The sequence below is a fragment of the Lagopus muta genome, chromosome 7 (assembly GCF_023343835.1).
Source record: "Lagopus muta isolate bLagMut1 chromosome 7, bLagMut1 primary, whole genome shotgun sequence".
Taxonomy (NCBI): domain Eukaryota; kingdom Metazoa; phylum Chordata; class Aves; order Galliformes; family Phasianidae; genus Lagopus; species Lagopus muta.
The window spans coordinates 29,146,285-29,159,665 of record NC_064439.1 but is presented as its reverse complement, the minus strand read 5'-3'; the positions used below and the strand labels follow the sequence as shown (position 1 = coordinate 29,159,665).

General features: G+C 34.4%; 1 protein-coding gene across 13 annotated transcripts in view; it reads right to left on the bottom strand.

Annotated features, from left to right (window-relative positions):
* Positions 1-13,381, bottom strand: part of HDAC9 (histone deacetylase 9) — a 441,905-nt gene that overhangs the window by 85,801 nt on the left and 342,723 nt on the right. For 12 of the 13 annotated variants that reach the window (XR_007378361.1, XM_048952240.1, XM_048952241.1 and 9 more), the window contains 2 exons: positions 11,358-11,477; positions 10,933-11,030 (listed from right to left, as the gene is read on the bottom strand). Coding sequence is in view for 12 of the 13 variants with exons in the window: in XM_048952240.1 (XP_048808197.1) it covers positions 10,933-11,030; positions 11,358-11,477 (218 nt within the window). In the remaining variant the exon portion in view is untranslated. Of the gene's footprint in view, positions 1-7,264; positions 10,330-10,932; positions 11,031-11,357; positions 11,478-13,381 lie in introns of those variants that run through there. The other variant, XM_048952242.1, reaches the window with a different exon arrangement.

Genomic DNA, 13,381 nt, shown 5'->3' with positions numbered 1-13,381 from the left:
TCTTGAGCTAAACAAACAGGAGGAGGATCACACTTCCAAAGCCTGTTTGGAGGACTGAATCCTACCAGTACCATATCCATATGTCTCACTGAAACAAGAACAATTCCAGAATAAAGGACCACATTACATTGTTCTACATAAAATCGGTTCATTCACAAGGAAAGCAAAGAACTGCATATCTTTCTTCTGGTCTAGAGGTCTCAATCCCTCCATCTCCCCCTTTCAAGTCCTAGGAAGACACCCTCTCTATATCAGATCTGAGGACTTGAAGGGATAATGTCAGCCACCAGCTTGCATGACCCCCTGTGCCATATTCAGCCAATGTCCCCAGTGCTGGGTGCGTGTACCTCTCATGCAATGCGATACAGATTGCAGACAGCCTACCTCCCCTCTTATTTCTACCAATCAAAAACATCTCCCAAATCAATCTTTTAACTCTATAAATCTTACTATTATTCTTAATAATAACATACATTATACTGGAACTACTGTTGTGCGCAGTAACCTCATTGTATTAGACTGCAAATAAAGAACAAAAAGATGACTCCTGTGTAAGTGGCTCCTGACTATACATCCTGGAGAACTCAGCAGTGTACAAACTCAGCTACTGTTTGCATATAGGAAATATAGCACTGTTTCAGAGGAAAGGAAGGCTGAGATTCTAATCTGAAGAAGGTCTAGAGCAGAACTGTAGGACAGACAGCAATCTGTAAACTCAGTGGTTTTGAAGCAGAGATGGAGAAAGGAGAGGGTGACAGAGAGCTTAATAGTACTTCTATTTTTCAGTGAAACATGATTGTATCATCAGTGACAATACCCTCTTATGAGAGGAATTCAAATTTAAATAGATGAATAAGGGAAGAGAAAATAGGTGGGTGATAAATTGTAATTTTCAGATCCAGAGGGAACCTGTTTTCATAGAAAGCTGATCACAAATGGAGTGAAGCAGATGTTAACAAAGCATGGGGATTGAGAAGTCACTGTCACATAGGAATTGAAGCACTTGCAGAGGTTTAACAGTAGTTTATTACTCTGTAAACTTCTTAATTGGTAATAGGGAGGCACTCTCCTGTCAGATTAATAATGCATGATGAAATGTGTAACTTTTTCATGACATATATCTTTTTACTAAAATAGAATCATTTCATATGTGTGGATCCCTAATATTTTGCAGAGGGCAACCTTTTTCAGAGCATGGAAAAGAAAAAAACTTTTCAAATAGCTTGACAGTAAAGGCATTAACTTCTGATGTGATAAGGTCAGGTTCAAGTCCCTGGTTTGTAAGAACGAGGCAAGAAAAATTGTTCTTAATAATTCAGGGATGAGTTTTTTTCACTTAGAGTTTTTTGCTTCCTAGAGTGATATCCTCACCATGAGGCTAGATATGAACACAGTCATGAAAGGGTTTGAAACACACACTTAGCTGTTTTCTTGGAAGTTTTCAAATTGTTTTGCTTTTGTTCCAGTGTAAAAGAAAATTGCATGTCAAAACCATGGACAGTTGCTACTTACTGGAACTGCTGTCTTTAGTCAGCTCTACTCAGTATTTCACACCACACCCAGCAGAGGAGAAAGAAAGTAGCAAAGACCAGTGGATTTATTGATGGGGAAAAAAGGACCAAATAAGTTTCCTTTTTCTTTCAGTCCCCTATTTTATATTATCTGACACGAATGTACACTGTAGCATGACACAGAAAAAATACTAAACTGTTTCCCCAGCTATGCCTTCCCCAAGGCATAACTATTTTCAGCCCAGTCATAATGAATGCACTGTAATCTTTTTGGTTTAATTTTTTGTGAATTTTTAATACCTTTAGAATTTTAGTAATTTTATTTTGACACCCAATATACTATGACTAGAAAGACAGTGGTAAATGAGTCAGACAAACTTTAAAAGCTTTGTTTGTTTCAGGCCATGATAAATCATGAGTGTTTGCATATAATTTGAAAGATTTAATTACTCAGTCATGCTAAGTGTAGTCAAATTATCTAGGACCAGATCCTGTCACATTTATTGGTGAACAGCCTTTGGTTTCACAAACTTTCTATGATGACTCTTGCAAGAATTTACTGTTGAATATAAGCAACATTACATAATAGCCATTAATTAATTAATGCTGGTGTGCAGAGCAGACCCTGGAAGACCTAAAGTTAAGTATTTTTGATCACAAGACAAAGGCTTAACTTTCCTTTAAAAAAAAAAAAGAAATACAAACACATGCCAAACATGGTTACTTACTCCATGAATGAGATTTTTTTCTTATACTACTTGTAGGAGTTTGAAGTCTGATAGATTCCCTCACTCTGAGTAACAATCTACTCTTCACGAAGCTGTATTGATTTAATGGCATTACTGGTGGCTCAAGCAGTGCTAATACCACATAATCATGAGTCATAGGCCTCCCTGAACTTTTTCATTAGATATCTATTTTTAAGATATATGTGTTTTCGTAGTTTTAAACATCTCTTTTGCAAGATTAAGAACTCACTTAAAAAAGTAATAACATACTCAGAATTGGGGCTCCAGCAACAAACAGTAACATGAAACCCCATAAGATCTTGCAGCACTGAGCAGTGCTACTCAGCATAACTCAGGATTTCAAAATTTGTGTCTTGCTAGATTTTTCTATTTTACTGGCACTTTACATGCTAGAGTATGTGTTCTTGTTTTTTTTTTTTTATTATTATTATTATGAAAAAGACTTGCTCTTTAATTTAATTTCTTTACAAGCAAAGAGTAGCATAGGCACACAAAATCATTAGACATTAAAAATATATCCAAGGAGTTACTGATGCAAAAGTATGTGAACATCTATAAGCACAGACATGCCCCAGAGGTATCTACACAATCTTATACAGACACACCAAGTGTGTGAGCATGCACACAACCTCACAATCCAATTTATGTTTGAAAGAAGGAAAATAAAAACTCTGGTTTCTTTTTCTTGAAGAACTAAAAGAATAGTGGAGGTCTCATTAGCTAAGCTGGCTAAAGAAGACATGAATAACAACTGTGTAGCTGAAAGGCCTCTGTTTCTGCTGTTCTTGTAACAACACTTCTGTCTGATTCTGGATAATGGGCTTTTAATAAAAATACCCACCAAAGGAAAACAATTAAACAATACATAAAGCACCAGGGTGCAATCTAGTGGTTCTGTTATAGTCTGGAGCTGTTCCAGCAGAGAACATGTGGATATTTTTTACAGGCTATAGTGTAGTTCTCGAAAGTTATTATAAACCAACAAAATTTAAACTGAGGCTGGACATCTACACAATCACTCAGTGTTGCTGAGTGATTAGGACTTCTAATTCAGACCTAAGACTGATCTCTATTTCAAATACCACAGATATTTTGACTGTTAGAGTAAAAATATCTTCTCTCCCAGCTTTTTAATTTATTCCAGGATGTTTTTAGTGGTATTTCTCATCTTTTCATCAAAATATTTGACAATTCTTTATCCATGCACTTTTATTCTTTCATCTTTCTAACTTGACAAAAATTGGGAAACTTTTCTACTGCAGAAGAGATCAGGTACTTTTTGGCACTTTTAAACTACAGACCATGCACAGCTTAGGTTTTAATCAAAAAGTTTTTAACCTGAACCACATAAACCTGACACATTCCATATTTTATTATCCTTTCTCCTCCACCCCCTTTTCTGCCATGTCAATAAAGCTGTGCATCTGTAGAAAAGTAAGTTGGCACTAATTAATTTATGTAACAAAAGGTTTCATTTCTCTAGTTCCAGTGCATGAAAGGAGCATCACACGTAGTTTTTAAAATCCTGGTACAGTAGAGGTGAAAATGTAGAGGAGTTTGGTGAGAAGAAGTTAGATTTTCCAAATAAAAATAAAGAAGGAGGAAGAACAAAGGTTTGCAGGATATAAACAGTGCTGCCAGGATTAGTTTGCTGGTGAACTCTGAAGTATAACAAAATGTTGAAAAGCTGTTTATGCTTGAGTTTCAAGTGTTTTTAACTCTGCTTATCAATATCCTAAAGGAGACTTTCTCTATCAGTGCTAACCCTAGTACTAATACTACCAATACCACTACCAAAACCAATACCAATACTAATAAATACTAATAGAATACTAATCTGCATGCTCAGAACTTTTGTCAAGATAAAGATAACATTAAAATTTATCATTATACCCAAAAAAAGTCACAATGAAAAGCTTTTCCAATGCCACTGATCCATAGACTACTGGATATTTACACATGGAACTAATGTTCTAAGCAGATTTTTAAAATAATATTCCAAAAATCTTCAACCTTTTCCCAAATTCTTCAAATGGAACTGCTCAGGAAAAAGAAAACTGCCTTTTTTTTTTTTTTTTTGGTGTTTCATGCACCTTTCTTTGAATACTGCTCAGACATTTTATGTGACAGAATGGAAAAGAAAGTCCTCTGATTGATATACCCATCTTATAACAACATTTGGTAGAAGCTGACAAACTCAGAAATTTACAATTGACTGTAACTCTAACTTACAGCTCTGCAGAATGCTGTGGATGATAGCAAACTATCTACATACAGATACCATTACATACAATTTCTAGAACTTCCATAACTGTGTTCTATTCAACTATATTTTTCTGCATAAAGCTGTACTATACACATGAGAATGCAGGATTATGGTAAATTAGCACTTTTCATAACATCCATCTTCATTTGGGTAAATCATTACTTGCCTCTTGCAGATACGGCTGAGATTCTGCCTTCTTCTTTATGAAGTGTTGAACCTACTGCTGTCCACAAATAGACTAAAGATAACAATTTCTGGGGTAATTCTTGCCAGCTATTATAAAATATTGAGAAATAAAATTTTTATTTCCATTAGTTAATACAAACATGGCATTTTGCTAGTCTGAGCTGATTGCCAATGGAATTCTCTGATAACACAGTAGATTAAGGTTCTGAAGATCTTGGGTCTTTATAACTTCTGTTTTTTTTGTGACTCATGAGGCTGAGCAGCTAATTTATCTTTTTTGTTTCCTTTCCCACATTTTGTGTTTTTATCTCTTTTCACTACAAGTTCTAGAAAGAGAAACTGAATCTTAACATAGGCTTTAGACCATAATATAACCTTATCAGCAGTCTCTGGACATTGTAGTCATAGAAATGGCAGCATTAAGATATGAATATTTAGAATTATTGTCTCAAAATTGTTCTTAGTGGAATTCATTAAAATTTATAACAATATACCACTGTTCAATGAGTTACTATACATAAAGCTAGGTACCACTAGGAAAAATGTTGATTTTTAACTCCCACATTCTTTTGTTTTATTTATCAGAAATGAGAGTTCCTGTTCAGAGAACTAGAATATATTGCAGAGGGGGATGTAAAATAAAGCCATAATAATATTCAAAATAATATAAATCGATGGTTCGCCCTCATGTGGTACATTAAGCTTACTTCTAGAGTATAGAAGAGATGAGCAATTGCAATCATAAAAAACTAGATACATTTCTAAATAAAGAGAGATCGAAAACACAAGAAATGCTGACTTTTCAGAGAAGAGAAATAAGAAAGAATGTGAGGGGAATCCAAACATGTTTAAAATGATAGATGTGCATAGGCAAGAGCATACATTTCATCTACTCACATAGTACACAAACACATGTATTTTTAATGAAACTGGAAAACCAGAGATTTAAGATAAAAAAGGAATTTTTCTTTTCAGACACACATACATAAGACCAGGAAAGTCAATACCAAAAGATTAAGTGAATACAGAATCTTAACACATACAAAAGTGATTAAAGTTGTTATATCCAGTTCTGTGGCAAACAGAACTTTATAAAAGCAGATTTATGGGAAAATTGAAGTAATGTATACAAATATCTACTATCTGTACTTACATGAAACAGTATAGATAAAACACGCTAATATTCCTTTGAGTTTCCTTTTGGAGTGTATATATGAATTTGTGACTTTAACAGTAAGAAAAAAAATCAACAAAAAACAAAAATAGTATATGTTCAGAACAGAGTTAGTAAGGAGAATATATTTGAGAAAGAACAAAAATGTATTTACAATGTTTTTCACAATAAATATCAAAATAGAACATCACCAGATCAGGAAATACAAAACTAACACCCAAAAAAAGGTCATTATACATCCATGTAATTTCTGAAATAATTTTAATTATGCCCTGTAAGATTATAAGACTGAAACGAACATTTCTAAATACTTTTTATCAGGGGTTAGACCACAGTGATTTTTAAACATATTTACTTTCTACCAAAATAATTTATCTGACAGGAAGTGAAGATTTTCTGTATGCCCTTATTTTCCTTCATTTCTAGACTTCAACATAATTGGTTTCAAACGTGATTTTGATTTTGAATTCTCTTTTTTTAAAGAAATAATTATTTTGAAATACTTATAAATTTTGTGTTGTATTTACAATTAAACCTCCTCCTTAGTGTCACTTATGCCTTTTAAATTTGCTCACTGTATTAAATTAAAATCATACACATGACTGCCAATAATCAACCTCAAATATAATATTGTCATGAGCTATTTCTAAAGATTCCAAGAAACACACACACACATTTCATTTTATATAAGCTTTTATGACCAGGTTCACTGATATGCTGTGGCTGTTTTACGCTACTCTCGAGTAGAGCAAAACAGCCAGAGCATACTGGCTGGTTAAACTAAATTTACAACTCCTTTGTTGAATAAAAGCAGTACAAAGCAGTTGGAAGGCACACTCAGTTTCCTTCTGTCTCTTGCTTTTTCTTCACCCTTCTCAGCTCTCACATTTGTTTCCATTTCCTCCAGCATCTGCTAGATTTTGCTCTACACAAACAGATTTCTTCTGTCATCTGTAAACTCTGAGTGCATACATGCACATGCATGTGTGTACAACACAGACCTTCTGCCTCCTTTACTGAAAGCATATGGTATAACATGTAGCTTAAGAAAGCAATTATTTGAACATTAATATCTGAACATCCCTCTTGTTTTTTTCTATAGCTGCTGGCAGAAGAGTGTGGATTACACTCTCATAAAGTGAAGTGTAGAATCATCATCTCAATAAACAGCAACAATCTTGTATGTTTTCAAAGAGATTAAAACAAAATTCACTTAAATAGATGGAATTAAATGATGAAACATAACTCTCTAGAGCCAAAGGCCTTGAAAATATTGATAAGAAGCTGTTCATTTTTATTATCATAAGGAAAAAGAAGACATGAATATCCTTCAGGAAAAAAACATTCTTTTCAAGGAATTCTGAAGATAAAACAGTTGCTTCACTATGCTAAATATCAAACAAGACTTTTCTGGCAAAATTAAATAATGCACTTCTATTTGATTCTACAGAAACTTCTGCCTCTTACATTTTCTACTACCTTCTCATAGTTAACAAGAGTAAATACATTTTCTTATTAGAAACTGAACATAAATGAAATGAAATCCAACTTTATAAATAAAATCTTTAACACATCTAAAACCATTTAAATTTGAATTTACACACACACAAAAAAAGTTAGTTTAAAAGCACAAGAAGAACTCTCCATGTAGCACAGACAACTAAATGGCAGACTCAAACCAGTGTCCAGTTTCCTACTAGTGTCCCACAGAAGCCACCATATTTTGTTGAAGTAATTACTCTGTGATGTGGTTCTAACTCATCTTCAACTGTCTTGAATTTTTATACAACAATTGTTGTTTTTTTTTCCCCCAAAATGCAGAAATATTTTCTAGGATAGTTTGGAGGAAGACATTGAAGTGAAATCTCATTAAGTAACAACAGGATTTAATTCGAATAGATCTATCTAGTCATTTTTGCAGCTGAAAATTACAAATACTCAGCTACATGTATTTACTACATGTATTTATGTGTGTGCGTGTGTATAAATGCTCATACAGTTCAAGAAGTATATTCCTTAAGAAAAATTCCTGATGTCTAATACATCACATATAGAGCAATACCTCAGCAAATCTTTACAATACTCAATAAAGAAGTAATGAGTTATCTAGTATCATGGTTGCAGAAACTTCAAATAAGTGCTTAGTGCAATTCTAGGAAGATACAAGGATTCTGCTGGTTAGAAAGCAAAAGCTATGTGGACCTTCTTGGAAGCTCAGTTCCTAAGGACTCAAATAATTAAGCTTCCAAGTTGCTGGAAACCAGGAAGCCTCAACTGCTCGCTCTCCAGTTCAGCTCCGTCTGCCTGCAAACTTCCTGACATCTTCAATATGATGGAAAGGACCTCAGACAGCACACTGTCCTGCCTCTGCTAGGGACTTAATCTTGTATAAGTTTTCTGCCTGCTGGGGAGTTAATATGAAGAGATAACCACTCAATTTTGTCTCTTCATTTTCCTCTTCTCAAAAATGAGGATACCCAATGCTTTCCCCATCTCTTTGTTAAGAACATCTACATAATTCTGTCTCTAAAATAAATTTATTTAAAAAAATAACACGCTCATTTTCCTAACTACAAATTTCACTATATACTTCCATATAAATTGACCTGTTGCAGCTCCTGAACAGTTGACTTGCTGGCTTGTTTACTAGGCCTCATATTGGTTTTCTCCCAGACTCTACCTTCCATTCTGTCTATGGCATAAGATTGCACTGTGGAGTTCTCATTCCTGACTATAGTCTTGTAATTCTGTCCTGGCCAAATTCATAATGCATGTTACACCATCTATGGTATTTTGGATAATAGAAGGAATAGATTCTGTTTGAAAGATTGACTCATCATTAGTAATTGTAAATTTACCTATCACTACAAGCAAACCCAGAGAAAATGGGTATCTGGTTTATCTTGCATAATTTATAGTTATTTGTATTCATGCTACAAATTTCTTTTCTTCACTGATGCCATAATAGTCATAAAAAATCCATATCAAAAGCATTACAGATGGTACAAAGACCATCTTTGCTGAAAAGGAGCTTAGGACATAAGGAAACACTTCCTGTTGTTCAAGTACTTTTGGAAAAATGGAAGCATGGCAGCATGTATTGTAATTAGTCAACAGCATATATTTCTAGAAAAAAATTAAAAATAGCAGTTGACTATTTAACAATAAGCTCTTGCCCACATTAATTGGAATACTAATTGTGCATCTAAAATTATTTAAGTTTGAAATTATTTATAATAATTATTACTTATTATTATTAAAATTTAAAATATATTAAATTTTCCAACCATCAGCAATTCTTTAAAGGATAACTTTATTCTTACATTGAATTTATTTGCTTTTAAAAAGTATAATTAAGCACTTGTTTTAGTGGTATGCCTGCAAATGATTAGTCATTGTGTAGAAGTCTACATGTATTTTATTCTTCTGAATAGTGCTATTTTGCAAGGCAAAACATTTGCAGATTGAAATTCCTTTTAACTCTGAAGCAGACTAAAATGCTTAACAGTAGTATGAGCTGCTTCAAACTGCTCATAAGTGTGCCTTTTACTAGAACTGCAATGAATGTTTGAAAAGATTTTTAAAACCCAAGTATTTATTGTCAGGACAGAAGGGATTCCAGTTACAGTTGTAGTCATTTGTATGAGTCTTCTTAGACCATCATTCTCCACAGCGCTAACGTGGTCACATTACCTATATCATTATTGGCTTATGTTGCATCCAGACCAAGAAATCTGGGGTGATCATATCAGACATTAATATCAGATATTAATATCAGTTATTTGAACCATGTAGTCTTCTCAATTCCATAAAATCCCAACAAAGAATAATACACTGAAAGACAACAAAGATCTTGGAAAGAGCTTGAGGCAATGTTGAGGTATATAGGATTTTAAATTTGCCACTTTTTTTTTTTTTTTAAGTGCAGGCAAATGCTGTAAATAAAACTCATAAAGATTTTTTACCCACAATGATTGTGTGACACTGTGAATGTGCTGGGCCATTTCTGTGTCTGGGACTTTCAATTCAGGTATGCTGTTTATCAGATCCTTGGCATATTATTTTGTGGACAACACAGGAGTACTTCAGAAAATAAAGCAAAAGTGTGTTTTATACTTTTTGTGATGTATTTTGTAAAGAACAGAACTCAATCTACATAAGGCAAATGCATTTCTTCAAACTAAAATTCTTGGATGTGATCCGATATGGAAGTTGTCTCACTGGCTTTCCAGCCTGTCAGCTTTCACTAATTGAAATCTCTTGTCAGACATGTATCATTTATCCAATTATGAGAAGTGAGTGCTCACTAAACCCTTCCACTGAACTGATGAACAATGAAGGGAAATGATGTGTGTAAAACAGGACTACTGAAAGTCTAACAGAGCATGTTTGAAAGTTGTTCTATCTCCTCCAGTCCCATGAAAAAGACTAATGATGAATCACCTATGAGAGAATTAAATTTCATTTATAATGAGCTATTGAAAGCAAAGAGAAACATAGTGTGCAACATCTCCTACAACTCTTATTGAGATTTTCACTTTTAAGTAACGAGCTTTCCACTGGAATTCACAGAAAATACCAGTTGGGCAAGTTTGTGAGCATCACATGAGCATCATGATGAAAATTTTAATCTAACGAGGATCACTGGGCTTGGACCATACTTAGTAATGCTTTATACATGCTATACTTCCACATGACCATAATCAATATGAACAGTATTTTTCTTGTGTCTGGTATCACTGCTTACGTTTAAATTTTGTAGATAGAGAAGTTAGGAAGCTCAAAGTCATTTTAATGGCATAATATGATAATAAAATAGATGAGTGATCAAATCATTAGACCTTTATTTTTATTATTCTACGTGAGTGACCACTACAACTGAACAACCCATTTATTAATTTTACTAAGATTTCACACACTAGGTTATAGGTATTAAAACAATTTCACCATAGGTTTCACCATTCTCCTGTTTTTTTTAAATTATAGTCATTCATGTGTTTATGTTGTACCACCAGGTTTCAAACTGTAAAAGAAAAAGATACTGACCTGAATGCTGTGAGATATTCAACATCTCCCATGGGAGGATCCAAACCACCTGTCCAAGCAATATTTATATTAAAACCTTCACCTGGGCCACTTCCAACCTGAAAAAATAGGAAGAAAATGCCAAAAAAGAAGTAAAAAGGAGGAAAAGAAAGGAGGGAAAGAGAGGGAAAGGAGGCTGGAAAAAAAAAATCTGGTGTGCTTCAGAAACAAACATCAAACAAAACATCAGATCAGCCAGCCTTATTTGACAAGGACTGCTCTGGGTTATGCACTTGTTCTTCACTAGCCCCTGCTCCCAGTGGACAATTTGGTAATCTGGTGTAATTTTAAGAACCAGAGAAGGACAAGAAAATTAGGGGTAATCATGCAACGCAATTACCTGAAAGATACAAATAAAAATGGGGCTCCAAAGAAATAAACCTAACCTCATTTGGGGCTCCACTGCCAGGGAAGAAGTTGCCTTCATCATAGCGATGGAGGGAAACATACAGGATGCTGGGGTCAGCATAAAAAGCCTGCTGTGTACCGTTGCCATGGTGAACATCCTAAAGGAGAAAGAAAACAGATGACAAATGTAATAACGTCCAACTCAGTGTAGAGAGCTCAGTTCTGCTTTCTTTTACCCCCTCTCTCTCTGTTTCTCTCCTTCACCCTTCTTTTGTCTTTCCTTTTCCCCCTCCCTTCACCACCCCATACTTCCTGAACTTTCAGGCAAATTACTCTTTAATGCACTCATTTTTTAAACTGGCTTCTAAAAATCAGGAAACCATAGCGAGCATGCCCTGGAGACTCCAGATGAGCAGTCATTGAGAAATCCCAGTCCTTTTGTACAATTAGATATTTATACACCAGCTCTTTGTACTCCTTGCCTCAGTGATGGAATCTAGCATCCTGTTTTATGGAGGAATTTTATGACTTATTAACTGCCAACAGTTCATAACCCCTCAGGCTTAATTAACTAGCCTCATTGGCCTCTGAAGAAAGACTAATGTTTAAACTACAAACTAGTATTTTGCAGAAGGATCCATGGTTTACAGAGCTTTTTCACAATTCTTGACAGAACACTAAACATAAGTGTATTCATTGATTTGCCAAGTTCCACTATTGAGGTCAAGGGCTCTGCGACCAGCTGAGTAAATTGGCTTTCTTAAAACATTCAGTTCAGTTAGCAGTCCCTCAGCAGTTAGATCCACATCAAAAGAGATGCCAGATGCAGAAAGGACTTCATACTTCACTTTTACAAAATCATGACGGCAACAGTTGAAGACATAGGAATATGATCTCATTAGCTATTAAATTATCTGGCCGATAGGATGGTGCCTTCCACAATCAAGGAGTGACCTTGGCCAGTGTTCATACTTCGAACATTATAGAATGTCAGACAAAAATTCTGTCATTAAATAAAATACCAGAAAAAAATTCTGGCTGCGTATCTGTATACTAAAGAATCATAATATGGAATTTTCATATTTTTATTTTTTTTTTTCCACAGTTATACTATCATAACGTACATTCAGAAATGCAAAATTTTACACTAAACTTTTTTCTAAACTCTTGGGATTTTTAAGAAGCTGAAAAATTATATATATATTGTTCATTCTCTACCTTTAGTTAATCCATTTAAAATTTCTGACAAAGACAGAAAGGTTTGAAACAAATTAAGTATCAGAGAAACAACAGTCACATTTTCTCTAGGATGCCTGGACTTCAGAAAGAGTCAAGTCTAAACAGTCAAGAGCACAGCAAAAATTGTTAATTGCTTGTTCTCTTTGTCAGCTGATGTAGCTGACAGTTCTCACACATTGCTCAAGGTTCTCTGCATAGACTGAGTCTCATCCATACTGCATTAATCTTGACTTGGTCAGCTGTAGAACTTACTGGGATTAACATTGTGATGACTAGCTTTTCTCTCTTTTGAAAGTACTTGGGAAAAAACAAAAAAAAAAACAAAAAAAAAAAACCATGAGGATAAAGTCACAGCAAAACTGCGTGTTTGGGGTACAAGGCAGCACACATTGGTGTGATGGTGTTGGAGGATAGAAGGCAATCAGAATAGTATTAGCAGGCAAATGAAGTCAAATGTGGGTTGTAGCCAGAAACACATCCAGTTTTCATCTGGGACAGAATTAATTGGTCTATTCCAAAACAGACCCAGATCTTGCTAGCATATAAATGGGTATGGATGATATTAGGACCGGGAATCCAATAAGAATCTGAGGAACAGTGGTGGCAATATAGATATTTCTGCAGACATCATGCTTAAAAATGTGGGAGTACTTCATTTTGCGATTTTAATTAATCCTTTTCCAAGCATACTTAGAATATATTCTTGCTATAATACTTTTCAAACAAGAAAACAAATTAAATGGGCAGACAGAGCTTTAATATTACTATTAAAATCTCAGGGCTAGCTTTTTAGTCTAAACTTTAATTTCACTTAATTTTAATA